Source organism: Myotis myotis, unplaced genomic scaffold (genome assembly GCF_014108235.1).
Source record: "Myotis myotis isolate mMyoMyo1 unplaced genomic scaffold, mMyoMyo1.p scaffold_m19_p_7, whole genome shotgun sequence".
In the NCBI taxonomy this organism is placed as follows: domain Eukaryota; kingdom Metazoa; phylum Chordata; class Mammalia; order Chiroptera; family Vespertilionidae; genus Myotis; species Myotis myotis.
The window spans coordinates 60270754-60295916 of record NW_023416379.1 but is presented as its reverse complement, the minus strand read 5'-3'; the positions used below and the strand labels follow the sequence as shown (position 1 = coordinate 60295916).

Genomic DNA, 25163 nt, shown 5'->3' with positions numbered 1-25163 from the left:
TTCAAATATCTGCTTCAGTATGATTAGCTAAATAGAAAAAGCATTTAAAAGAAAATACCAAAATAAGAATTTTTAGATATGTTTATACTATTCTCTAATCTTTCCTATTTTGCTTACAATAAAATTTTAAAAAGTATCTAAAATATTTATGTCCCTTCCAGTTCTAAATTTGTATATGATAATTATTCTAATGTGACTTCTTTAAATTGATCAAAATTCCTTGTAAAATTTTACTTTAACAAGAAAGTTGATTACTTCTTAATGTTGATTCTGTGATGATCCTGTATTAGAGTCTTTTTGCAAAATACATTTCAGGTAACAAACCTGAAAATCCTTATTGCAGAATTTCATCTTTTAATAAAATATTATGAATCCACTTTTTCCTGACTAAATATTTTCTTGATGATTACAATTTTTCAAAATCAACTTTCATTTTAGTTACAAGAGATACTTTCAATGCTTAAACTCCTCATGCTTCCTGGCTTTTGAGACTTTATACAAGCTGATCTCTCTGCTTAAAATCTATTCTTTACCCACCCACCTCCACTATCACTCTCTTTCAAGTCTCAGTCAATGCTTTACTGCCTTACCTGACCTGTTATATTACCACTGCCTTCTTTTGTGTTTCCATAGTACATTATATACTCCTTCCCAAATGTTCCTTTATGACCCCATCCCCAACAGTTTGCAATAGTTATATTGTATTAATTTTCCTTAATAATACCCAGACCTCAGTGGGAATCTAATGATAGTTATGTTCCTTTTCCCCAACCCTGAAAAAACCACATATATAGGTACTACCACAATCTTGCCTTGTTTGGGGGGTTCATAAGACCCCTGACACTATACTAAAACTGCCAATTTATGGTCCATGTCCTGCATAAGCATGAAATGAGACCCTGTTTACCTGTCAACCCAGTACTTAAATGCAGTACTTAGACTGAGTGCTTAATAAATTGTTAAAAAAAATGAAGACATGAAAATATGCAGAAGCACTGACTTCTCTTCTATTTAAGCCACTAAACAGTAAGTTCCTTATGGTCTGAGATCCTGGACACCAGCTCTAGAACTCTTCTTCACACTCTATACCAGGGGTGGGCAAACTTTTTGACTTGAGGGCCACAATGGGTTCTTAAACTGGACCGGAGGGCCGGAACAAAAGCATGGATGGAGTGTTTGTGTGAACTAATATAAATTCAAAGTAAACATCATTACATAAAATGGTACGGTCTTTTTTTTTTTAGTTTTATTCATTTCAAATGGGCCGGATCCGGCATGCGGGCCGTAGTTTGCCCACGGCTGCTCTATACTCTCTTCTTGGACAGTCCTTATACATATCACACTTTCTTAGAAGACATCTTTCTTTGAAATCCCAAAGCCTTTTCAACTCATCATGTAAAAATGAACTCTTAAGCCTCATGCCAAAACCCTCCAACACGGCAACACCATATACACAGCCTCAAATCAAGATGTCATTTTTTTTATTTGCCCATTCATTCCTCCTCCCTCATTCCCAATATCCAAGCAGTTTCACCAAATCCAACTGATTTGTCCTTCCCATCCTTAAATGCAGCTCTCTCTCTCCTTCACCACAATAACAGCCCAACCTCAAATCATCTTTGCAATAAACTCCCATCTTTCCAACATCTACTCATGTCCTCTACCTCAATCAAATCTATTCTCTATTTTCCTTTGAATGAATGCTCTTTCAGAAAACATATATCTGGTCAAGTCACCCTTACCTAAAAGAGGCTTTCCTTATTCTTAACAGATTCAAATCCTTAACATTGTCTACAAACCCTGGCACACATTTCTGGTCCATTCCTGGTTCTCTCCTTTACCAGGCACATTCCCAGCAATACACCCTCCAGCTCCACTGTCTATATTTAGACACACCCATCTCCTTTCAGGTTCTTTACCTGCACTCTCTTCAGTCAGGCTTTTCCCAGGTGATGAACTCATTTCCCCACACCCCTCTCACACAACTCTCTATATGCTTTAGATCTTCCCTCCAGTGTAATTTTATTTGTTTTCTTTTACCCTATTCAGTCTGTATATATCTTGGCTGCATACACTCAGTGACTTTTCATTAACTCATGTTATCAGTTTATGATTATACATTTTAAATTCTCAAGTTCACCACAAACTATAAGAGAACAGGGACCATATATGCCCATCTGGTCCCAACTTTGTCACACACAATACATATTTAAAGGAAAAAATTAAAATTATCATTTGCTACTGTCTTTTTCTAAACATTATTCTTCATGAATATTAACCCATGCCACTACTGACCTATGGTCAATATTTAAAAAGTAAAACCAAGAACAAATTTAAAAAGTTAAAATAGCTCATTACGGCTACACATATATAACTTTTAATTTTCAAATTAGTAAAAGCTCTATCTTTAATATTAAGCCTTTTGGGGTTTGAACAAACTATTACTTTATTTACTTACACTAATAAATAATTTAAAGGAAATTAAAACAAAAAGGAAAACTTGAAATGATATTCTAATAAACTGCCTTCTCCAAAATATCTATATTTGAATTCTCAGTAACTATTTATACATTATCATTTGGGAAAAACAAAACACAACTTGACATCCTCAGTTCTAATATACCCATTATTTTCCATGACCAGAGCTGCTTTCAAGCTCTTTAGATATTCAACACATAAAAATACATGACCAAATTATGAAGTTAAAGTGTGATAAATAGTAATAACACTTACAGAGCTAAAACATAATGACTGAACACTAAATGCTAGCCCTTGGGGTAAGTGTGGTAAGTTTTACATATAACAACTAAGTTAATTATTTTTAAAACCCTAAAAGGTATGTATTATTATTATTCCCATTAATAAAGAAATTATGGTGCAAAAAAGTAAAACCACCACGAACGGTCACACATTCAGTGGATGGCAGAGATGAGAATAAAACCAAGGCAGACTAACACCAGAGCTCATTCAGACTGCCCAACCCCACAGCACCTATTGCTTCAGATATACATTTATCAGTGTGCAAGCAAGCTATAAAGGGGACATTTTATATAGTTTTAAAATGACATTAAACTGAGCCAGAAAAAGAAACGTTTTAAAGTTCATTCTCACTATTAAAAAAAAATAAGCACAAGAGCATAATTTCCTATAGGTAAAGGGGAACACTTAAAATCTAAGGATACAAGTAAAAGATAAAACTAATACTCTACCAAAATGGCTGAAGGAAATCAATCCTACTTTTGTACATTACTAAGATTAAAATTTTAAACTCTTAAATTTAAAAAGATGGAGGTCTAAGCTGACAACGAAGGTACACTTCGTTGGGAGGTACACTCACCTCCTCCCAAGAACAAACTGGAATTAAAACTAAGTAATAGAACAATCATCCTGAATAACCAACTGAAGACTAGCTGAAGAGAAGTCTCATAACCAAGGATTTACAGAAGCCACATCAAGACTGGTAGGAAGGGAAGAGACATGAAAAGAACTGGTCCTGCACCCACAGAGGCAGCTGAGGTGCTGGAAGGATGTCTTGGCCATAGGCTCTACCTGAGAAGCATGGAGTGGACACCAAAACAGCCCCCCACCCCACCCCAGCCCAGAGCACCAAAAGCTAGGAAGAGGCACCCACATAACATTTGGCTGTGAAAAGCACCAGGGCTTCTGACCAGCAGGGAGAGAGAGAAGTCCACTAAAGACACAGGCGCCCTCTGAAAGGGCCAATGAACAATGAGATATCACCTCACACTTGTCAGCATGGCTATTATTAAGAAATCAACAAACAGCAAGTGTTGGCAAGGATGTGGAGAAAAGGAAACCCTAGTGCACTGTTGGTGGGAATGAAGACTGGTACAACCACTGTGGAAAGAAAGCAGTATGGAGTTACCTCAAAAAATAAAAAAATCGAACTGCTTTATGACCCTGCAATTTAACTTCTGGGAGCTTATCTGAAGAAACCCAAAACACTAATTCAAAAGAATATATGCACCCCTTTGTTCACTGCAGCATTATTTACAATAGCCAAGATTTGGAAGCAGCCCAATTATCCATCAGTAGATGACTGGATAAAAGGGCTGTGGTACATTTACATAATGGAATACTACTTAGCTGTAACAAAAGGAAATCTTACCCTTTGTGACAGCATGGATAGATCTGGAGAGCATTATGTTAAATGAAATAAACCAGCCAGAGAAAGACAAATACCATGTGATTTCACTCATATGTGGAATCTTAGGAACAAAATGAACTAACCAGCAAAACAGAGACAGACTCAGAGCAGGCTGACAGCTATGGTGATGGTGGGAAGGCTAGGTCAGGGGTGTGGAGGTATTGAGCAAAAAGAAAAAGAAAATACTCACCGGGACAACATCATAGTGACTGCCTGGATGAGGCGAGTGGGGGATAGTGGAGGAGGGTGTAGTGGGGATAAATGGTAATGGACGGAGACCTGACTTGGTGAATACACAGTGTATAGATCATGTGCTATAGAACTGTGCACCTAAAACCTGTATAATTTTAACCAGTGTCACCCCAATATATTCAAAAAAAAGGAATAAAAGAATTTAAAAAAAGTTTCCTCTTATATGTGGAAAAATTAAAAATAAAGTTACAAGAGAGGTATAAGTAAATTACACCAAAAGGGTTAAGACTGTAAAATTTGATTACTATTAACCTAGACCAGTGGACTGGCCAGAGCCTTTTCAAACTTTTCATATCCCTGCCCCTACCTCCAATACCAATTGAGAATCACTTGATAGACCAGTAACAACAACAATCTTTTGTTAACTGTCTATAATTAATGGCTAAAACCTGAATTAAACTTAATTATCCTTTTTGTAAGTATATTACATTATATAAAACAGAGGTCAGCAAACATATTCTATACAGTGTCAGATGGTAATATTTTAGTCTTTGGGAAATACTATCTAAATGCAACTCTTTTTAAAAGGTATTAACTTTAGCTTAGGAGCCTTGCAAAGCAGATCTGCACAGTTTGCCATGTCATCCATAATTTACCCACCCAGATATAAAGAATGACCCTTGGTTCTAGTAACTTTCCCAGCAATAGGGGTAATACAATTCTGCAAACAAAGGCAACTGTGCTCATACTTTCTCCATGTTGGCCCAATCATAAATCTGTAGCACTCTTTTCTCAGACTGCATATATAAAATATTCCTAGAATTATCAATTACAATTTGAACAATAGGATAATCTCCTGAAAATATGAATTGTAGCAAGGAAGAACCAAAGAAAAGAAACAGCTCTTTGAGTGGTTTATTCTCCTGCATTCTTCGATAAACCAACCTGCTTCTGCATGGTATGCTACTTCATATTAACAGCCATCCCCTCCAACCAAGAAAATTTTCTCATTATCAGTGGAAGGTATTGTTTAAATGTAGGTGTTATCAGTGGAACGAGAATATAAAGAACCTGGAAGCCACTATATTCTACCAGATATACTATCATTAAGAACTTCTCTAATCAACTTTTAAAGAAAAGGTCAAGGTTTGATTAAGGGCTCTAAAGTCAGATCACCTAGATTTAAGCTTCCAACTGAGCATGGGAAAAACATTTTACTTGAAGTCTCAATGTCCTCATCTGTAAGACTAGGACTTTAAGATCACCACCTTGGGAGGTAATCATAGTACCAAGAGGTGCTTTTACATGTTGCCTTTCATGTTAAAAAAAATCTTTCTAGACCTAAACAAGGAGAAAAAAGGTCATCTTTTTAAGGATCTTTTCCAAGTGAAACTAGATCAACATATTAATTCCAATGACTTAAATTTACCTCTGAGAAAATGCCAGTCCTTTGTCTAGCATATAAGAGGTCCCTATGAAAATAAGATCCACCTCATAATTAGCACTAGTATGATTTGATTTGACTAGGTCCTTCATTTCTAGAAAAGCTGATTGGTTCTAAAAAGAGTGTTTTTCAGATTGTCTCATCTATTTTCTCACCATTTTTTCAGATCTGAAAGGCTACCTGCTTTTGCTTTCTGCTCTAGTTCTGAGTACTAAAAGGTCAGCTTAGCCCTGGCTTGGTGGCTCCGTTGGTTGGAGGGTCATCAGTGCACCAAGGGTTGTAGGTTCGATTTCCAGTCAGGGTACATACCTAGCTTGCAGTTTTGACTTCTAGTCAGGCCAAGTATGGAAAGCAAACAATAGATGTTTTTCTCTCTCCCCTTCCCTTCCTCTCTCTCTAAAAATTAGTGAAAAAAGAAAAAAAACACACCATATCCTCAGGTGAGGATTAAAAATAAGTTAATTAAATTAATAAAAGGTCAGCTTAACGGGCTTTATTTACTATTTGTATGACTATTTAGCACATAAACAAAAATCCATAAATTTAAAAAAATCTATTTGCTATTTAATCACTTTATAAGCCTATTATTAAAACCCAACCCCTAAACTTCTCAAAACTTCTAGTTATAATTATAAATTTCTTACCATTGTTACAAAGTATATGTTAAATTTTATCTATATTCATTAAAGCAAGTGTACGTTTTTTCTCAGTAATTTTACTAATAGCATCTTCACATAGACAAATATATGAAACTAGAGGCCCAGTGCACGAAATTCGTGCACAGGTAGGGTCCCTAGCAGCTGCCGGCTGGGTCCTCCATTCCCCCGGCTGCCTGCCACCACTGCCGACCAGGGCGGGGCTGGCCCAGGGGAGGGGCCTAGGGTGTTTGGCCGCCTCCCCCTCCCCCTCCCCCCGCCCCGAACTCCCAGATAAGAGGACAATTTGCATATTAGGCTTTTATTATATAGGAAGGATACTCTGTGCCAAGTATTCTCCAAATTTATTTATCTTCACAAACGAGTATCTACCCACTTCACAAGTAAAGAAAACTGAAGACCAAAGGTAATGTAGTATGTCCAAGGTCATACATTTAAAAAGAAAAACAGTAATCAAACCCAGATCTTCCAATGTCAAGTTAACTGTTATTTTTATTACATTACAGTTTCCTTCTCAAAACATTACCCCCCCCCCCAATTGTCACATGTTTCATGATTATAAACTTACTAGAACCCATATAACCACTTTCAAGTCAAATCTTCTAAGCTGGGAAACTGTTCTCAGAAGTACTCTTACTTGCCTATGATTTATTTATAATTAGATGTATAATGAAATTAATATAGAATAGTATTAGTTGTCAAAACTGATCTTGGTGGTCTATTTACTCTTAACTGTGAATAAACACACTTGAAAGACTGTCTTATACTCACAATTTAGTCAACCACCTAAGAATTCATTTAGATAATTCAGTCAGTATGATAAATACAATTATCAATACAAATTTTTCATTTAAAGAAAATGCAATATTGCTTTCAAATTTTATTCATCACAAGCTATATTCTGCTAAAAAAACAAAAAACAAAAACACCCAAACCTATCCAGAATTAAGGTTTCCACAAAACACAAAGATGCTCTATAAAAATTAATTTGAAACACAACAAAACTTAACTATTTAAATACATTTTGAAGTTTCGTTTTTAAATCAAGTCATATTTGCTAAGCAAAATTTGTGTAATAAAAAATCCTCTTTAAAACACTTATTTAGTAATTTAAAATTCATATTTATAATTCTGTTGAAAAAGTTCGTATCTATTAATTTAAAGATGGAAAATTCTTAAACAGTTTATGCTTAAGATGCCAAAGTAAGTAATTTTAAGAGAATGCCCAGTTTCATTTTTAGTAATGTTTCAGTTTCAAACACTGTACTCAAAATAACTAACACCACATATACAAAAGCAATAAAGTTGTTTCAGAAAATGTGTATTTCTCCAAGTTGCCTAGAATTTATTATTTCCACACCCCAAAACTAAACTAGAACCAAGTGACACAAGCAAAGACAAATATTTCTTGCATTTATATTATAACCTCTGAGAAGATTTATATTATAACCTCTGAGAAGACTATGTGCCTCTTATTTATCCATGACAGAGACCAAATGGGTCATGCCACCATGACAACAGGCTGTCTGGAGTCCAGAATCACTACATGGATTTTTTTATGTGCTTCCTTTGCAGAAGGCTGCCACCATTTATGCTGTTATGAATAGTAATAACTTACTAAGCCTTATACAACAAATCACATCTCTTACAATTTCAATTACTTTTAACTAAGTAGAAGCTGTATCAGACGATGTTGCTACCTAATTTTTCTTAGTATCAAAACTTCTCATCCAACCATCCTCTTCCTTAAATGATCCTTGAGCTCCAAACACTGTGTGTGTGTGTGTGGGGGGGGGGGGGGGGGGGGGGACACAAATAACTAAAGGTAGACCTGATTTAAACCTAATGACTGACTTCTCTATAGAGACCAAAGCTTCTTACACCTAAATATTTCTTATGTGCATCATCATAATTTGATTGTTCAGTACCCTCAATTCTCAAATTCAATAAAAAGTACTGTCATTTCCCCCAATCTGTTATAAAATACTTAAAATCTATATTCCATATGCTCAGTAACATATTTAATAATTCCTAAATAATTAATTTTCATAAATTACTATTTCACAAACATAGCAACTCACAAACAAAACAAAACAAAACACAGAAATTGGTAACTTTACACATTTTAAATTTATTCCTAAAAATTTCAATTTGGTTTCTATTATCAAATAGTCTTTTTTCACTTTAGATGTAATTATGAAAGCAACTTAACCTAAATTTTTACTGCTAACAATTTTTTAATAATTTTTCTAATAAACTCATTGTAATGACTTTCTTAAAGTTAATTAAAAATACATTAAGACGGGAAGTGATACTAAATGGGTATGTTTAGTTTAACTGCCCCTTTGCTTAGTATTGCAATATTCTGAATTCTAAAATTTTGTGAGGGAATACTAGCAAGAATAAAATCAACCTGTTTGGTATTATTTATCCAGAATAAGTTGGGTAAAATACAATTTTATTTGCTACAATTCTGTAGTGATATGATATATAACAACAAGCTTGGGGGAGGGGGGGAGTATGGCTGCAGTAAGTGAAAGGAATTTCTAGTTATCTATCTAATAAAGAAATACCAAGTGGATTGAAAAATTGATATTCATAGTATTTAACCTAATGTTCACTTAAGAATTTTTGTAAGTCTTCATTAAACTCTTTAATTAAAAACACACATAGTATTAAGCCAGACTGGCAAAACACTGACAATTTCCAAAAAGAATACAAACTATAGTGATGATTTTAAATTACATAAATCTCTGGATAGGAGGAGTCAGATGCAACAGCCAAGCATCCTTCACGTATTCCTAAATGTCACTTTTCAAAAGAAAAAAGCTTCATATATCCTCTAATCAATTCTGGATATTTCAAACACCCAAATACTTCTTAATGTTGTTACAGAAAAATAGTCTTGTTTGAATCACTATACAGACCATCAAAAGTTTTCTAGATATTCTACCCAACATTTTTAAAGAATTATTTATTTTTGGTATTTACTATACTTTTTTTATATCTTAGGCTTTTTTATTCTTGAATCTAAAAGTAATTATATTAATAGTATTTTCTGAAGTTTTTAAGTGCCCTTTTTTATACTTTAGCTGTTATGTTCAGAAAGTTATGTATACTTGTTTCTGAAATAATGTTTTTCTTAAAATGAACTTTAATACATTAGAAAGCTGTAACTGGGACAAACTTTATTATAACTACTATAGTTCTAGTAATAGCAAACACAAACCCTTAATTAGCATGTGACTTGTGCCAGTCTGTTATCACTCACAGAATCTTACAACATAGGTGCTATTATTAGCCCATTTCATAGACTGGGAAACAGACTCCTGCAGTACTTATTATTCTACCCCATAACAATCAAAACATCACTATGTAGTTAGGGAGAAGATAATACAACTTCCTCTTTGCATAAGGCCAATTCAAGTGTATCAAGATTTTAACAGATACTTAATTTTGAAATGTTTGTAAATCTCTCACTTTTAAAAATAATGTTATAAGTACCATTATAATAATTACATGTATAAGATGAAATTTTGTCCACTTCAGCTAACATTTCATTTGTTATGATGATCATGATACATTAAAGCCCTGTTTTAGAGGCTACCAAGCTAAGCTTACTATTTCATTGATACTCTACTAAAAAAGGAAATGGAAACTCTGCAACACAGACTTCATATGGCACACCCCACTCCAAATTATACTGGTTAAGTTTTGAAAAGTACTATGTTATCTCTAATATAGAATGAGATTCCTTGACTCAAAAACATTTAAAGTGTTATGTATTTTTTCCCTAAAACTTGTCTCCTGTTTTTTACCTTAACTTTCACATTAATCAGCACACTAAATACTTGATACATACCTAAGTAATTCCTAACCATAGTTTCTATTCACCTCTGAATTTAAGACCACCAATAATTCACGAAACCTAATAACTTAAACCATACCGAAAATCATACTAACTTAGAGGGTAAAGAGGCAGTGGACAATGTAGTTAGTGTCTTAAAAATTTTCATCCTTGCAAAGAGAAATCATACTACAACCTAACAATGGCACTATCAAAAGCATTTATAAAATGTTAAAATCTGCATGATTTCTCCGTATCTGCTTTTCTGTGTTTTGGATAATAAAACTCCAAAAGGAAATAGTTGAACTATTAGGGACAATATATTGCTATTTCTATTTCAAAAACATATTTTCAGATTAGAAAAATTGTAATTCACTTATTTCATGAATAACTGGGGCTCCAGAAATGACTTGCTGGAGATTACCTGCAGGTTAACTGTTGGCAGGGCTAAGATCACAACCCCACATCTCCTGACTCCCAATCATTTCACTTAAATACAATGATTTCTAATAAAGTGGAATCATTTTAAGAAAAGTAAATACCACTACAAAACATAAAATAAGTATTATATCATTTCAACAAACTGGCAAAACATGAACCCTGTTTTGGAAAGAAAACAAAAAGCCATGTAATCAAGAAATGTGATCAGAGTCCCAAATCTAGTAAAAATGAGTAAAAATTCTGTGTCAAGATCTCTTCATAAATACGCAACCATCACTAATTAAGGTGGCAACTAGAAAGGGAAGTTAACAAACCAACTAATTCCATCATGCAAACTAAGAAATAAACAAATAATTGTCCAAAAATTATTTGAGTTTTCCTATTCTATAGTTTGCCTCCTAAGCCTCTCCATTTAAAAAATAAGAATTCTGATAAAAGTTTTTTAAAATGCCCTTTTGCTTTAAATCGACCTCCTGTTTTTAAAAATATAAAACTAAGACATATATCATAGAGCAAAAATTTTTTTAAAAAAACCTTTAATTTCCTATCAAAAATATTTTAAATCTTAAGGTAGAGGGGAATAATCACAATGAAGTTTTATCAATCACACTTGAAATAAACACATCAATTTTTTTAAAAAATCTGTAAACTTTTAAAACTGCTCATAAATCTCCACTTTCCTCTTGGTACAATCAATCACTGATTGTATCTGTAGGCTGATTGCACATACTAATCTACACCTATTTTTAAGCTCATAAATATAAATATTACTTCCTATTCTAAATAACTGTAATTTGAGATTTTTCTAAAAATTTCGATCTGACATATGAATTCTTCCGTTTAAAATATTACTCATTTATCAGGAATGTAACAACAAATTTCCAGGTAAAGGCAGACACTTACTGAAACCACCTATCAAAAATAGTTATTTTGGTTTCATTCACCAAAAGTCTTTAAATCAATGTCAAATAAAAGCAATTTGAAGGGCAACAAAGTTAAACATGTTTAAGTCATAAGAATAAATTAAGACAATAGAGAACACTATACGAAGTTTTGCATGTTTATCTAGACATAAAATTCAAGATCCTACTTACTATTAAACAAGAATGTGCTCAGATACCTGCTGTTCCAAAATGTTTTTAGAGTTAACTAAATCTCAATTAAAAAGTCGAAGTTAAACAGCATACCTACACACCTAGATATAGTTTGATGAATATGAAAGCACCTTGAATGATGCCTTGTATCCAGTAGATACGGAGTGAGCAACATGCTGAATGAATAAAAAGAGAACTCTGAATTCTAATGAGAATTTTAACTGCCTCATGAAATGCCAACATGACTGTTCTAGTATAAAGATGAAAACACTCCAAGTAAGAACCACTTCCGTGCGAAAAAGGCGGATGTCGATAATTAATACCGATGAAGACTCTACTTATTGTGTCCTAAGTTTTGAGAACGAGCCAGGAATATAAATGCATTAATATTTGAGAGACAAGAAACCCTCTCAAAAATTAAATTAACTAAAAATCACCATTGGTGCCCTTTTTGTTACTGGAGAAAACAAAACAATATTCCTACAAGGATAAGACATTCCCCTTATTTGGCCAGATACCATTTACCACTTCATTTTAAAAATATAAATATAACATTACCAACTGTCTCCAAGAAAACACAGCAATCTTTAAAAACTTGGGGTTGTTGGTTTTTATAAGATGCAAAGATGAGTTTTGTAAAATCTGCCCAATTCTTAAAAAAGAAAATTATAATCTTTGTAATTTTTTGGAGTAACAAGGAAGGGCGCTTTAGATTTTGTCAAAGATTACAATCTAAAAATTTAAATACTGCAGTTAATGAATTTGAGTTGGCTTCAAACTCTATTCATTTTAGCCAAGTATTGAATGAAACTAGCCTAAATCACTACTTACAAACTATTAAAGTTTCCATTAAATTTACTAATAAACCTTAGTGCCCTTGCTTATTTCAACAGATGTAGGCATTTATCAGCAACCTATATTAAATCATAAGAGAATTAGACTCGTTAAATGTTCTACATCCAAATGAAAGGGAAAGCCATCAAATCAAAATCACGTCATGCCTTCACCCTACTCAAGCCATTCAATTCTAAGCTAGCTTTGAAACGTCCAAATGTTTCAGAAGCCCTCATTAAGTAACAGTCATTAACTACATCACAACATCAGCTGCAAATATGTCTCAGAAAATCAATGCATGCATAAATTTTAAATGCTTGATTTGCCCCGAGTGAGTGCTTTAACTGCCCAACACACGCACATATTCATACAAATAACCTAAATCAGTTTAGGAGAAAAGAACATGGGAAATACACAGAACTCCCAGATACAGATACCTTACTTTTCACAGTCACAGTCCTAAAGTAATAGGTCCACATTTAGAAGTCAATTTCTACAAATTACTAAACTATCCATCCTGAAAACCCACAAAACTAAGTAATAGGCATTTTTTCAACGATTTAACAAAATCTATCCCAAGATATACCGGAAAACTTTTACTTCCCAAGCTCCATCTTCACTAAATACGTGGCCAAAGAAAATAAAGACGCTTCAGTGGCCTCTAGGAACAGTTCATCGGACAAGGGGCAGAACACCAGCATCAGCAAAATTAGGAAAAAAGCCTGCTCAACTTCTGGCTTTAGGGCATTAACAGGCTTTTTTTTTTACACTTCTGCGAACGCTGTTTTGGTAAATGCAAGATGTGCTGAAGGCCAACTCTCATCACACATCTGAATCCCTCCAACCAAAAAACATAGCTCTGCATTTAAAGCAAGCAAAAAGAAACGAAGAGAAGGAAAGAAAAAAAAATTAGATCACGTCTCGCCACGGTTCCGCTGCTGCGAGGAGCCTGCCGGTGAAATGCTAATGCCACTTCGGAGCGGTTAGTCACCAGCCATTGTATTGTGTGCGGCCGGAGAGCGCCGCGCCGACCGCGCGAGCAGAGCGCCGAGCGCGCCCCCCGCGCGCCGCTCCCGCCGCCGCCGCCGCCGCCGCCGCGCGCGCCCCCGCGCCCGCACGGCCGCGCGCGCCGGCCCCTCCTCCTCCGGCCTTGCACTGCACAACACTCATGACGTATCTTTATTTCTAGCACATTAACCAAATATCACAAATAAATTGTCTGCAGCCCCTACGGCCCCGGGGTGCAGGTCCCCCCGGCCACTGCCCCCCGCCGCCCCCGCGCCGACTTCCCAACGTCCCCCCTGGCCTGGGGAGCTTTCACGTTTCTGGGGCCAAGTTTTTGTCTCTGTAAAAAATTGCGGGAAATTCAATTTTTATTCGACTCGGGGAAAAGTTTCTTTGCTCCGCGACGTGAATGTCTCACCAGATTCTGGTAGGTCCTGGGATGCTCCTTCCCGGTCCAGTCGGTGCGTCGAGGCAGCAGCTGCGGGGAGAGGACGTCCCGTAAGCCGGGCCCCCCGGCCCCAGCCCGCCCGCGCCCCTCCCCCGCCCGCCCCGCGCCCCGGCGGGGACCCCAAGCCCCGCGCCCCACGCCCCAGCGGCGGCGGCAGCGGTGGCGCCGCGGCCCAAGGGCGACCGCGCGGCGGCAGGACGCGGCGGACCGCCGCCGCCCTTACCTCTTTCTCGGCCACCTCGCGGATCAGCACCTGCAACAACAAAGCGGGGAGAGCTGAGCCCCGCGCCCCGGGCCGCGGCCCCGCGCCGCCGCCGCCCTCCCCCACGCCCGCGAGCGCCGAACCCGGCCCGGCCCGCGCCGCGCGCCGCCGTACCTGAGCCGCCTGCTGACAGGGTCCATCTTCCAGGAACCGGGCGATGAGGAAGTAGAGCTCTGCGCGGGAGAGAGGGACGGGGAGACACGGGCTCAGCGGCCGGGCGGCGGGGGGCGGAGGACCGCGAGCGGAATCGCCCGGTGCCAGCGGCCCCGGGAGCCCCTCGACTTACCCGATCGCAGCTCCGAGAGGCCTTTCCTCTCACGAGACATGTTTATGGGTCACTTCAGGGCCGCTGGCGGGACACCCCGCCGCCGAGGGGAAGCGGGGATGGTGCCTCCGCCTGCCCTATAGCTGTCACTGTGTGTTCACGAGCCCAGCCTCGGCTCCACCATTCAAGCGACGGCGGCGGAGGCGGAGGCGGAGGAGGAGGAAACAACAACTCTCAGGCAGCGGCTACGGCCGCCGCCGCCTCCGCCGCGGATCCCTCCGCCGCAGAAAAGAGTCCGCCGCCTTCCCGGCCCCAGGCTCGGCCCCGGCCCGCGCTCCCGCCCCCTGGAGAGAAAAAGGAGTGCCTCGCGCCCTACGCCCCGAGGCGCGGTGAGACCCCCCTACCCACCCACCCCACCCCTCCCTGGCCGAAGGTGCGATTTGTTTATTTATTTCCAGCTGGAGAAGATGTCGGAGCCGGAGCCGCGGGTTGGCTGGCAGGCGCTTTCTCTGTGGAGGCCGATCGCGGGAGGGAGGGGGCCGGGGCCGGCTCCGCGGAGGGATCTGACGCAAACGGAGCCGCAGCACAGCTCTATTCAGTGGCGCTGGCTGGCGCTGAGATGGAAGTTACTTTCTATGTAGCAGAAATAGGAAACAAATGAAGCAAAACTGCCCAAAGAGGGGAAATGCCCCGAGGATGGGTCTCACTCTCACGCACGCACACAGACACACGCAGAGCGCACTCTCACGCTGGGCAAACTCGGGATCGCGCTCCCCGGCCCGAGTTGAATGAGAGTGTTTGGTTTCTGTCTCTTGCCATGTGCATGTGTATAAATGCTGCGGATTGGCATCTGTGTAAGTCTTGTCCTGCGTTATTTCTGCAACCGATGCAAAGTGTAATTTATTCCAGCGCTTGATATTGCAATGAAAGGTTCGGGCTCTTTTTGTTAAAGCACTTGCGTTTGCTAGCCCGCTCTTCGCTGAAGCCACCTATTCGTGTATCTTATGTTACTGCCATTGCCTTAAGCGTACATTTAAAAAATGCTGTTATTGTTACAGGGGCAAAGCGAACTCCTGATCTGTACTTCAGATACTCTTTTCCTGATTACAAAACGGCTAGTAGTGACGGCTAATTAGGGATTTGGGATTCAAGAACCTTGATGCTTTTTTTTTTAAGTGTTTACCAGAAGGAATAATGTAAACATGAAAGAAAGGAAAGAACGTTGGTATTTATCCTAACTGATCTGGAGGTAGTTTAGTGACAGATCAATAACCTCTGAAGGATATTGAAACAGTATACTACACTTTAACCCGGGTGATTAGTGATTAAATAATTTAAATTATCTGTGTATCTTGTAGTTGACTTCGTCATACTAATTAATGGCTTCTAATTTGAGGTGTAAACCATTCCTGTTTACAGTTAATCACGGGAAGACTTCTTGAAAACTGACAAAAGGAGAAAAAATTAATCTTTCGTAAATTAGTATGTAATTACCGGTTTTACAGGCTAAATCATACATCTGCGTTTTGTGATGAGGATGAGGGCCTTGTTTGTTAAAAAACGAATATGGGTGAAATTAATGGAAACAATGGAAAAAGCCATTTGTTAGAAAACAAGGACACTAAGTGATATTTATCTCCAGATGATTTAAGCACTTTCCCAAAAGACTTGAGAGTGGATTTTTGTTTGTAAGGATTGCATTTTAAAGGGAACTAGGGTAGTCGTTCTTTTGTTAACATTTAACAAAAGATTCTCCTTAAAAATTTTAGATAATAAACTGCATTTTATGAATGTGGTCTGAAAAAGGTGATTCGTGGGGGAAAGGACCCACAAGCTGTATCGTGGTTTTCTGGATTGTTTCCTCAAGCCTTGTACCCGCTGAGCTCCTTAACATTCCTAGTGGGAGATACTTGCTGCAACTGCCTTGGGCTGCACTGCAAGACTGCATCTGTGTAATGCCCTATCCTATACGAAAACATCCAGAAATCATCGTACATATGCTGAAGGAGAAAAAAAGACTAGACATCCTTGGAATAATACGATGTAAAATTGCCTTTTTTTTTTTTAAACAACCTTAATTCAAATAAAAAAGAGTTGTCCGATTGCATTTTAATTACCAGAGAAACTTATTTATTGAAATGGCTATCCTTCCAATATTGAAAATATTTGCATTTTTAAAGACAGTAATTCCATTCTATTATAGGTAAAGTAGCTTCTTCTAGGTGATTAGGTTTGAAAAGACAGACATTTAATATGCCTTTATGCAGTTCTGTTTATTTCTATGATTGATGCTTTCTAGTGTATCTTTTCTTTTTAAAAAGTATTATATTCTTCAAATAAGTGTAATATTTTATATTACGATGTTCTTCAAATAAACAGATTTCAAGAACTAAGGATTATAGTTAGAATCTTGTGGTTTTGAAATGTTTGTATTAGTCTGATTCTTCCTAATAGATGTTGTATCCTTGCGAAGGAAAATAAACCAAATTATGACATGAAATATAAAATTACCCTGAGTAAAGTTTTCCACATATATCTTGTGACTGTTATGTAAACATTGAAAGCTAGTATGATTATCTCATGTATGTTTTCCATTTAGAAGCTACAAAAGCTTTCCCTAAGTATGCTACTATACTTAGCTCCTAATTTCCTTAAGGAAAATAGCCCTTCGAAGTTTTCTGAATATGATGTTTCTGTCATTTTGAGTAACCTTTGACAATATTTATAGTTTATTTTTCAAAGCCCTAATTTCAAGATGGCTGCCTTTGAACTAATTTATAACTATCAGTCTGTTTTAAGAAAATATGTATTAACTGCTAAAAATTAAAACTTCTCTTAAGCCAAATAAACTATTTGTTTTTAACAGTGGATGTTAAATTGAATTTTACTTAGTTTTTTAAATGTAATACTCCTTATAACATTTTAATTCCTTTAAACATAAAACACATTTCTGGATTCTGTTAACTATAGGGTTATTAAGTGATTTATTGTGCATGTATATACAGAAAGACTGTACCTATCATATAGAAAGAAAATCTTACCTTGAAGTCCTATGTTTTAGTTCCCAAGGTGATGGCACTTGCAGTTCTTTTCTCAGCCTTCTCTTTTGCATATAAGGATAGTTCAGATTCCATCTATATCCCTTTCTATTGGTTTATTTTAACTTTTTCATGGACTTCAAAAATAAAGTGTTAATTTAAAAGATTTTCATGCCTTTTATATAAGAAGGCTAACAAAAATAGTAAAAGTTTGGAAAACCAATGATTCATGTTTTTATTATAGTAGTCTCTTTAGGAGAATTACAAACTTTTCTTGAAATGTGAAGTTCAAGAAAAATTTCTGTGAAATTCACCACTTGTTTTCACTTGGCATCACATGAAACAAGATAAATATTTTACAAAAAGTTTGTCTTGATTGTGATAAGTTATTCTAATGAAATAATCAAATGCTGCCATTCAAGTTCTTTCTGGAACAAGATAGGATAGTATTTATAAATAAAAGGATTCCACCACACTTATGAAAAAATTTCGCTTATCTCCACTAGCATGAAATAATACATAGCTCAAAAAACTCTGCAAAATTTTTTAAAATTATATATTAAATCCCTTTTTTATGTTGATATTATGCTTTATTTATAGCTATAAACTGTAGAAATGGAAAAGTAGAAAACACTGTTCTTCAAAAACAACCTTTTTTAATACTCATCTGTCCTGACAACAAAATACAGCTGTCAAAAGAATCTTGTGTAATACACCTCACTCCTTCTTCTGGATTGCTCCCCAATATTGTATGTTTCTGCTCAGATCTCTCTGACTTTCTCTCAACACACATATTCTTCTCCCTTTATCAAGCTTGAATATATATCAAATTTGCAATATGAGCAAATATACTATTTAGCTGCTACAGAAAGACTAGAGGAAGCCAAGTCATTATTTAACAATTTATATTGTCTCCACTGAGAAAGCTTTTCACTTAAATTAGAGCACAATTCCTTTTAACCTAACAAAAATTAGCTGGTTACCAACAATCAAATAATCCCTTACTTATTTAAATGTTATTAGTAATTCACCACTCAACTTTTTTTCCTCCAAATTAAATAATCCTAGGAGCTTGGAATTTTTTTTTCTAATGTAAGTTTTAGTTTGCACAAGAAAGACATATCTTCATGGACATACATGTTTTATTTTTAACATCACTTCATGATCTAACCGTACAATTACAAAGATTAATGTAGAAAAGCAATTTTAGAACATATTCCCCCAAGATTAAAAGCAACACAGTGGATGGAGTAGAAAAAGCTGTTCCAGATGGCAAGAAACTTAAAGGAGAAGTCTGTAGGCATGCTGTATCATATGAAGATGTCTGATGGATGGAGAGTGGGCTGGACTGATCAGAGAACAGTGGAAGGAGAGAGGATAGATTCGGGGAAGGGATGCAGTGTCATTGAAAGCTGCTAGTGGTAGTGTGTTAAACAAAGCATGCTATTGTCAATGTGCTTTTAAGAGGGAATTTGATGGCAAGAGTTATGTAGTAACTTGCCTTTACATGTACCCAAATTCGTAAACTAAAAACCCCAAAGAAGAAAAAAATTATTTTACTCATGGAAAGGAAAGGGGGAGGTTTATCTGACAAGTTAGTGAGGAATCTCTGCATAATAAAAACACTCAGAATCAAGGACACCAAAGTAGACACTGTTGTTGGGAAAGGAGAATGGTTGTTTAAAAGAGTAAGATCTTTAGAGTGCCCACAAGTCTGACTTGAGATTCAAATATGACAGTAAGACATATATGAAAGTAAGATCCAACTCAAAATGGAAAATAAAGCCAATTTAGATTTAAACTGACTTTGTAATAAAAAATGGGCTTTTCATTTTTCCAAATTCCTATAGGAAGGCCTAATTTACTACCTTATTTTATAAATTGCCTCTATTTTTCTTCTCTTATTTAAATACTTGGCAAAGATCTTGACTTATGCCTCTCTGCTTTGTTCCCTTTGATGGCTATAGTCGTGTATTTGTTGAAATAGTGGTTAGCTAACTACCCTAAAGAATGGGTTCTAGTATACAGTTAAAATTTAAAATATTGTTGATAGCAAGTAGGTCTTCCAACTGAGATGTATATGTTCAAAATTTAAGAAGAGCTTATAATTTGGTTTTGATGTTACACCTACAAATTCCATTGCATTCATAATTTTCATGCTTACATTTGAATGCATAAAAATATTGGTGTGGGTGAAATGGTTATAGCGGATTTTTTAACGTTCATCAGAATTTTCCAACTGATAATAATTTGTATAAAAACTAATGTAGCCTTTAAATGGGATCTACTGGTAAGGGCATATGTGTTATTTCCTCTCAACAGTTATCAGAATAATGTAGCTGAACATTATTCTAGAACATCTTAAGAATATCAAGTAAGCTGTATTGTATTAGAAGGAAGAAATATATTGCCTTTTTGTCTTGCCATCCTCACCTCTCTGGTTTGCACATGTTACACTTTATACTTGTATTTGTCATTCAATATTTTGGTGTTTTTGTGTATGTGTCCAAATATATGTATAAGATTTCCATATTTCCCTGATATAGCAAATTTTCGGTTTTCTCAGTATCTCTACAAATTTCCAATTTCCTTCTCTTCCATCACTCAAACTTTAGTTTCCAATGGTAAACCAAATATAGGAAGTAAGATACACAATTAATTTGGACAGATCTTAAGAGCTCTAAAATATGAAGGAATCTATTCTTTTCTTCTATTAGTTGAGACAGTCACACATTAAGATCTTCAGTATCTCTTATTTTTAGCTCTCCTGGTTATTAGGCAAAAGACTAGAGAGACAATTTACACAGCGGGTGTGAAAGGAGGAAAAAAAACAGTTCCTTCCTCTGCTTTTCCATAGGAAAGAAATGAAGTAATAAACAGCAAGAATTTTCTATTTGTGAAGCATATGTAGGGTATCTCCAAAAAATGTATACACACATTAGTAAATGCCTATTAACATAGCATTTTTCTATTAGGATAATTACAAAGCTCATTTCCCTTTTATTCAGCCAGTTTCTTACATGGTCTCTTCTTTTTCCTTTTTATTATTAAGAGATTATTTTAATAGAAATGAATTTTTTTAATGTTAAGAAGAAAAATAAGTTCTGTCACAAGTTTTGGTGACTTGTACTACTACTGTGAAACTTTCTTTTTTCCTGGGCAAAATCATATGAGTTAAAATAAAGACCCAAAGTCGATCTTTACTCTCTGTCCCTTGTCTCCATCTGCCATTCCTACTTCTATCTTAGTCTCATTGCAGCATTCTTACTTTCTCTCTGTACATCAACTGAAGAATCATCATTTAAAATACTGGCTTTCAGTTAGACACTCATGTGTACAACATTGTGTCCAATACATGGAGATACCAGTTCACCAGAGGCTGATGGTAGATATGAGAGCTAATCTGAAGCAGCTGAGACTTTCCTCTACACCTGCAAAGCAAAGACTTCAGTGCTAGTCTGGCCAGTCTCCAGAGGTTATCAATTATTAAAACCTAACTTTATTTAGGAGCAATTACTCAATTTATTGAATGGACTGAAAGAGGTATGAATCAATGGCTATCCATACCTTTTAAATTTAAATATAAAGAATTTATATTCCTGAAATAGAAACAATTTTTATATATATAGTTTTTAGTACAAAGTATATATATTTTACAAATACAAGCAGAAATAAATTCCACCAAGTTATTTTTAGTAACTACAAAATAACAAAGTTTGTGAAGTAATCAAGTGTGATATAGATTAATATGAAAACATTTTTTTCAAAGTACTTTTTGGAATGAGCATATAATTTCCATATTTTAAAAGAAATTTAACAACTCATTTCTAACAGATTAGTTTCAGTTTTATAATATAAACTATGAAAAGGTTTAAATCAAGAAGTTCTCTAGCCAACGTTAGTTCAAAAACTTACAAATCTAGAAATCAAGGGTTGCATTGACTCCAAACGTTTTTTATAGTGTCCATGATTTTTCTTTTCATTTTTTTTAAGTACAAATATATCATTCTTTAAAAGTTTAGCTTTTTAAAACTAAGATATTTATGCTTCAACACACTGGAATCTAGAAATCAGCTCTCCTTATCTCAGGAGCAATTTTTTAAGCCTCTTTATTCTGGAAAAATGTCAAACGTTTGAAAAAGTAAAGAAAACAGAAATATGACCCACCAGGTACCAGATTCCCAGCATTCATAATTATCCACATTTGGTCAATCATATTTCACCCCCTTTTTGTTTAAATGTCTGAAAATAAAACTTAACATTACCCCTGTAAAAAATTTGATCTGTAGTCCAGAAGCAAATTCTAACTAACTTAGCTCTGTCATTGATTGGTTGATTTATCTATTTACTTCCTCATATATTAAACATTTTTTGAGCAGCTATCATATTCTAGGCACTGTATTAAGCCTTGGAAATAGATTGGCTGGACAAGGACATTGGGATCCTTTCTAAAGAAGTTCTCTTATGGTTGGAAATGTAAACTGCTAACAAAACAGAGCATATCACTCAACTGCTTAAATCATTAAATGATGCTTCATGAACTCCTGGACAATCCTTAGTATGACATGAGATCCCTTATAATCTGCCCTCCTCAACCTCTTCACACTCAACTTTACCCATTGTACCAGAAGCACTCTAAACTCCTCCTATATGGAAATAATTATCCAAATAAGCCTTTCTTTCGTTTTCTGCATATACTGGTTGCTCTTTCTGGACTCTTCATCTCAGAATCAGACCAATTCTCATACAGTTTTCAAGTCACGACCTAATCCTCACTTCCTTGAGAAAGCCTGTATGCCTCTCCTCCCAGCAGACAGCTAGGTGTTCATCCTCTGTGTTTCCAGAACCCCTTTCGTATGTCTCAACTGTAGCACAGCTTTCAGGTATGTTACAGTTTTATATTGTTCTGATTCACTAATATTTTTCCTGTAGAATGAGCTCTCCATTTTAGTTTTCTATGTCCCCAGTATATTCAACAATTCAGAATATACAACAGGCACTTAACACATTCAATTGTTTTCCTTAAAATATGTCTATTAGATAAAGAAACTATGGTCATTTCTGGAATTATATTAGTACTAGAGGCCTGGTGCACAGAATTCATGCACTGGGAGGGGGGGGGCCCTCAGCCCGGTCTGTGCCCTCTTGCAGTCCAGGACCCCTTGGAGGATGTGTGCCTGCCGGCTTAGGCCTGTTCCCCGTGGAGATTGGATCTAAGCCAGCAGGCAGACATCCCTCTTGCAGTCCGGGACCCTGCGCTCCTTACCACCCACTTGCTCGCTGCTCCTTACCGCTCGGCTGCTTCTTCCCTAGTGCTGCTGCGGAGGCGGGAGAGGCTCCCACCACCGCCGCTGAGCTCACCAGCCATGAGCCCAGCTTCTGGCTGAGTGGCACTCCCCCTGTGGGAGCGCACTGACCACCAGGGGGCAGCTTCTTCATTGAGCGTCTGCCCCCTGGTGGTCAGTGCACGTCATAGTGACCAGTCATTCTGGTTGTTCTGCCATAACAGTCGCTTAGGCTTTTATTATATAGATGGTTCCTAACAATGACCCCAGTTTGCCATAATTTCATATGATACTTTACTTAAAGGAAGAAAACAAAATATATGTTGTATCTAAAGAAACACCAGAATATCATGTAACATTTGGACATTAGCTCTGTCCTTTCAGAGCCTTCATTACAGAATTATTTGAATATTAAAAAAAGGGATGTTATGGTCCCTGTATTTGTTTCTATGTGTTGGGTAGAGCTGATATAAATTTCCCGGTCTTGGCAGAGCGGTATTATGTAGTAAGTGTCCTTTTGGGTGCCCAGTTGTGCAGTCTCCCTAGTCACCTGAGCCAAATGCTCCAGGTGTGTCCTTTGTGTGGTTTGTGTGTACCCTTTTGTTGTAGTTGAGCCTTGATTGCTGTGGGCACATCAGTGGGAGGGATTGGCCCTTAGGCTGACCGGTTGTGAGGACTGGCTGTAACTACAGTGAAGGAACTGTTTTGCAGCAGCTGACCCTCTGTCACAGGATTCACTTTAGCAGGATTCTGATGCCACCGACTCTTCCCTTTGGGTGTATAATTTATGGAGATGGTTGGGTGCTGTTCTGGTGTGGTCTGTAGCTGGCTGCTGGGTATATTGATTCTGGACCCTCTTGAGAGGGGCTCTGGTACAGGCCCAGGTCAGTCTCTGCCTATGCCCTATCTGGGGCCACTGTGTATGAGCTACAAAGGGATCTATAGATGGTTGCCACTTATGATAGGCTTAGAGGTGCCTGGGATCTGAGGCTGGTTCCCACTAATGCTGGGGTTTGAGCTGCTTAGTAGGAGGTTCAGGGCACACCGAGGCCAGATGCTGCTTGTTTGGTGTTTGTGAACCTTTGGGAGATTTTAAGAAAGTCCACAGCAAGAGCCAAAACAGGGTGTTTGTATGGAAAAGCTACTGGAAGCAGCTTGGGTGGGCCAGCAAGTTTGTGGGGTGAGGTCTTGAGAATCATCCGGGCAAGACCAAAGGTGTTAGCCAGGTTGATGTAGACTCCGATATGGTGCCTACCTACACTTTCAAGGAGAGGGCTCAGCAAAGGAACAAAGGCTTCTGCCAGCACCTTTGTCTGGGAGAAGCTGTCTCCTCAGCCCTCACCTTGAAGTCAGACAATTCAGTTCCTCCCTGTATGTCCCTGCCGCCTTTCAAACTACTGCGTGAGTGCTGGAGCTCAGAGCATGTGATCCGTAAGTGAGTGAATCCATTTGTGAGCCTTTTTAGTGGAAAACCTAGGATTCTAGGAGCTCTTCTCTCACTCAGTTACAATCCCTGATGGCTTTCACAGTCAGAAGTTATGGGGACTTGTCTTCCTGGCACTAGAACCCTGGGCTGGGACTCTTCACATCTCAGGGAGAACCGTTGCAGCCAAGATATCCCTTCTGATTTTTAACCACCATATGTGGGTGTGGGACCAGACAGCTTTGTGTCTCTACCCCTCCTATCAGTCTCAATGTGTCTTCTCATATTTTCTTAATTATAGGACTTCCATTTAGCTACACTTCAGATGGTCTTCAATGATGGTTGTTCTGTAGTTTAGTTGTATTTTTGATGTGGTCATGCAAGGAGGTGAGCATAACGCTTACCTACTCCATCATCTAGATCAGAATTCAAAGTCATGCTTCATGCTCTTCTTATTTTTCTTCTACCAAAACCACACTTAGATGTATGAGTAGGTATGTATATATGATAGAAGGCAATTATACATATAATAGCAATGTTTTATTGGACATATAAGAAAATTTTAGTAAAGAGGAAATGAGACAGCAAGAAAAGAATTTAGTAAGTTTCTGAAGAACAGATCCAGAGTCAACAATGGAGTCAGTCAGTTTCATATTTTAGAATGTGATGGGGCATACAAATGCACATTAAAATTTATTAATTTCAATTGATAGTAAGCTTTTATGGGGAGAAAAGGCCAAGCTAATGATATCAAGTGGCAG

At 37.3% G+C, this 25163-nt stretch overlaps 1 protein-coding gene and 1 long non-coding RNA gene across 7 annotated transcripts in view; one reads left to right on the top strand and one right to left on the bottom strand.

The window, feature by feature from the left end:
• Positions 1-14860, bottom strand: part of LOC118660241 (pleckstrin homology domain interacting protein) — a 155914-nt gene extending 141054 nt beyond the window's left edge. For 4 of the 6 annotated variants that reach the window (XM_036317432.1, XM_036317435.1, XM_036317434.1 and 1 more), the window contains exons 1-4: positions 14678-14859; positions 14506-14564; positions 14353-14382; positions 14100-14159 (exon numbers count right to left, since the gene is read on the bottom strand). In XM_036317432.1, coding sequence (XP_036173325.1) covers positions 14100-14159; positions 14353-14382; positions 14506-14564; positions 14678-14717 — 189 coding nt within the window. In that variant the 5' untranslated portion in view covers positions 14718-14859. Of the gene's footprint in view, positions 1-11943; positions 11968-14099; positions 14160-14352; positions 14383-14505; positions 14565-14677 lie in introns of those variants that run through there. The other 2 variants (XM_036317433.1, XM_036317437.1) reach the window with 2 other exon arrangements.
• An 84-nt stretch (positions 14861-14944) lies between these two features.
• The window catches only part of LOC118660243, a 79212-nt gene continuing 68993 nt past the window's right edge, over positions 14945-25163 (top strand). The window contains exon 1 of the long non-coding RNA XR_004968847.1: positions 14945-15045. This is a non-coding gene — a long non-coding RNA (uncharacterized LOC118660243). The remainder of the gene's footprint in view (positions 15046-25163) is intronic.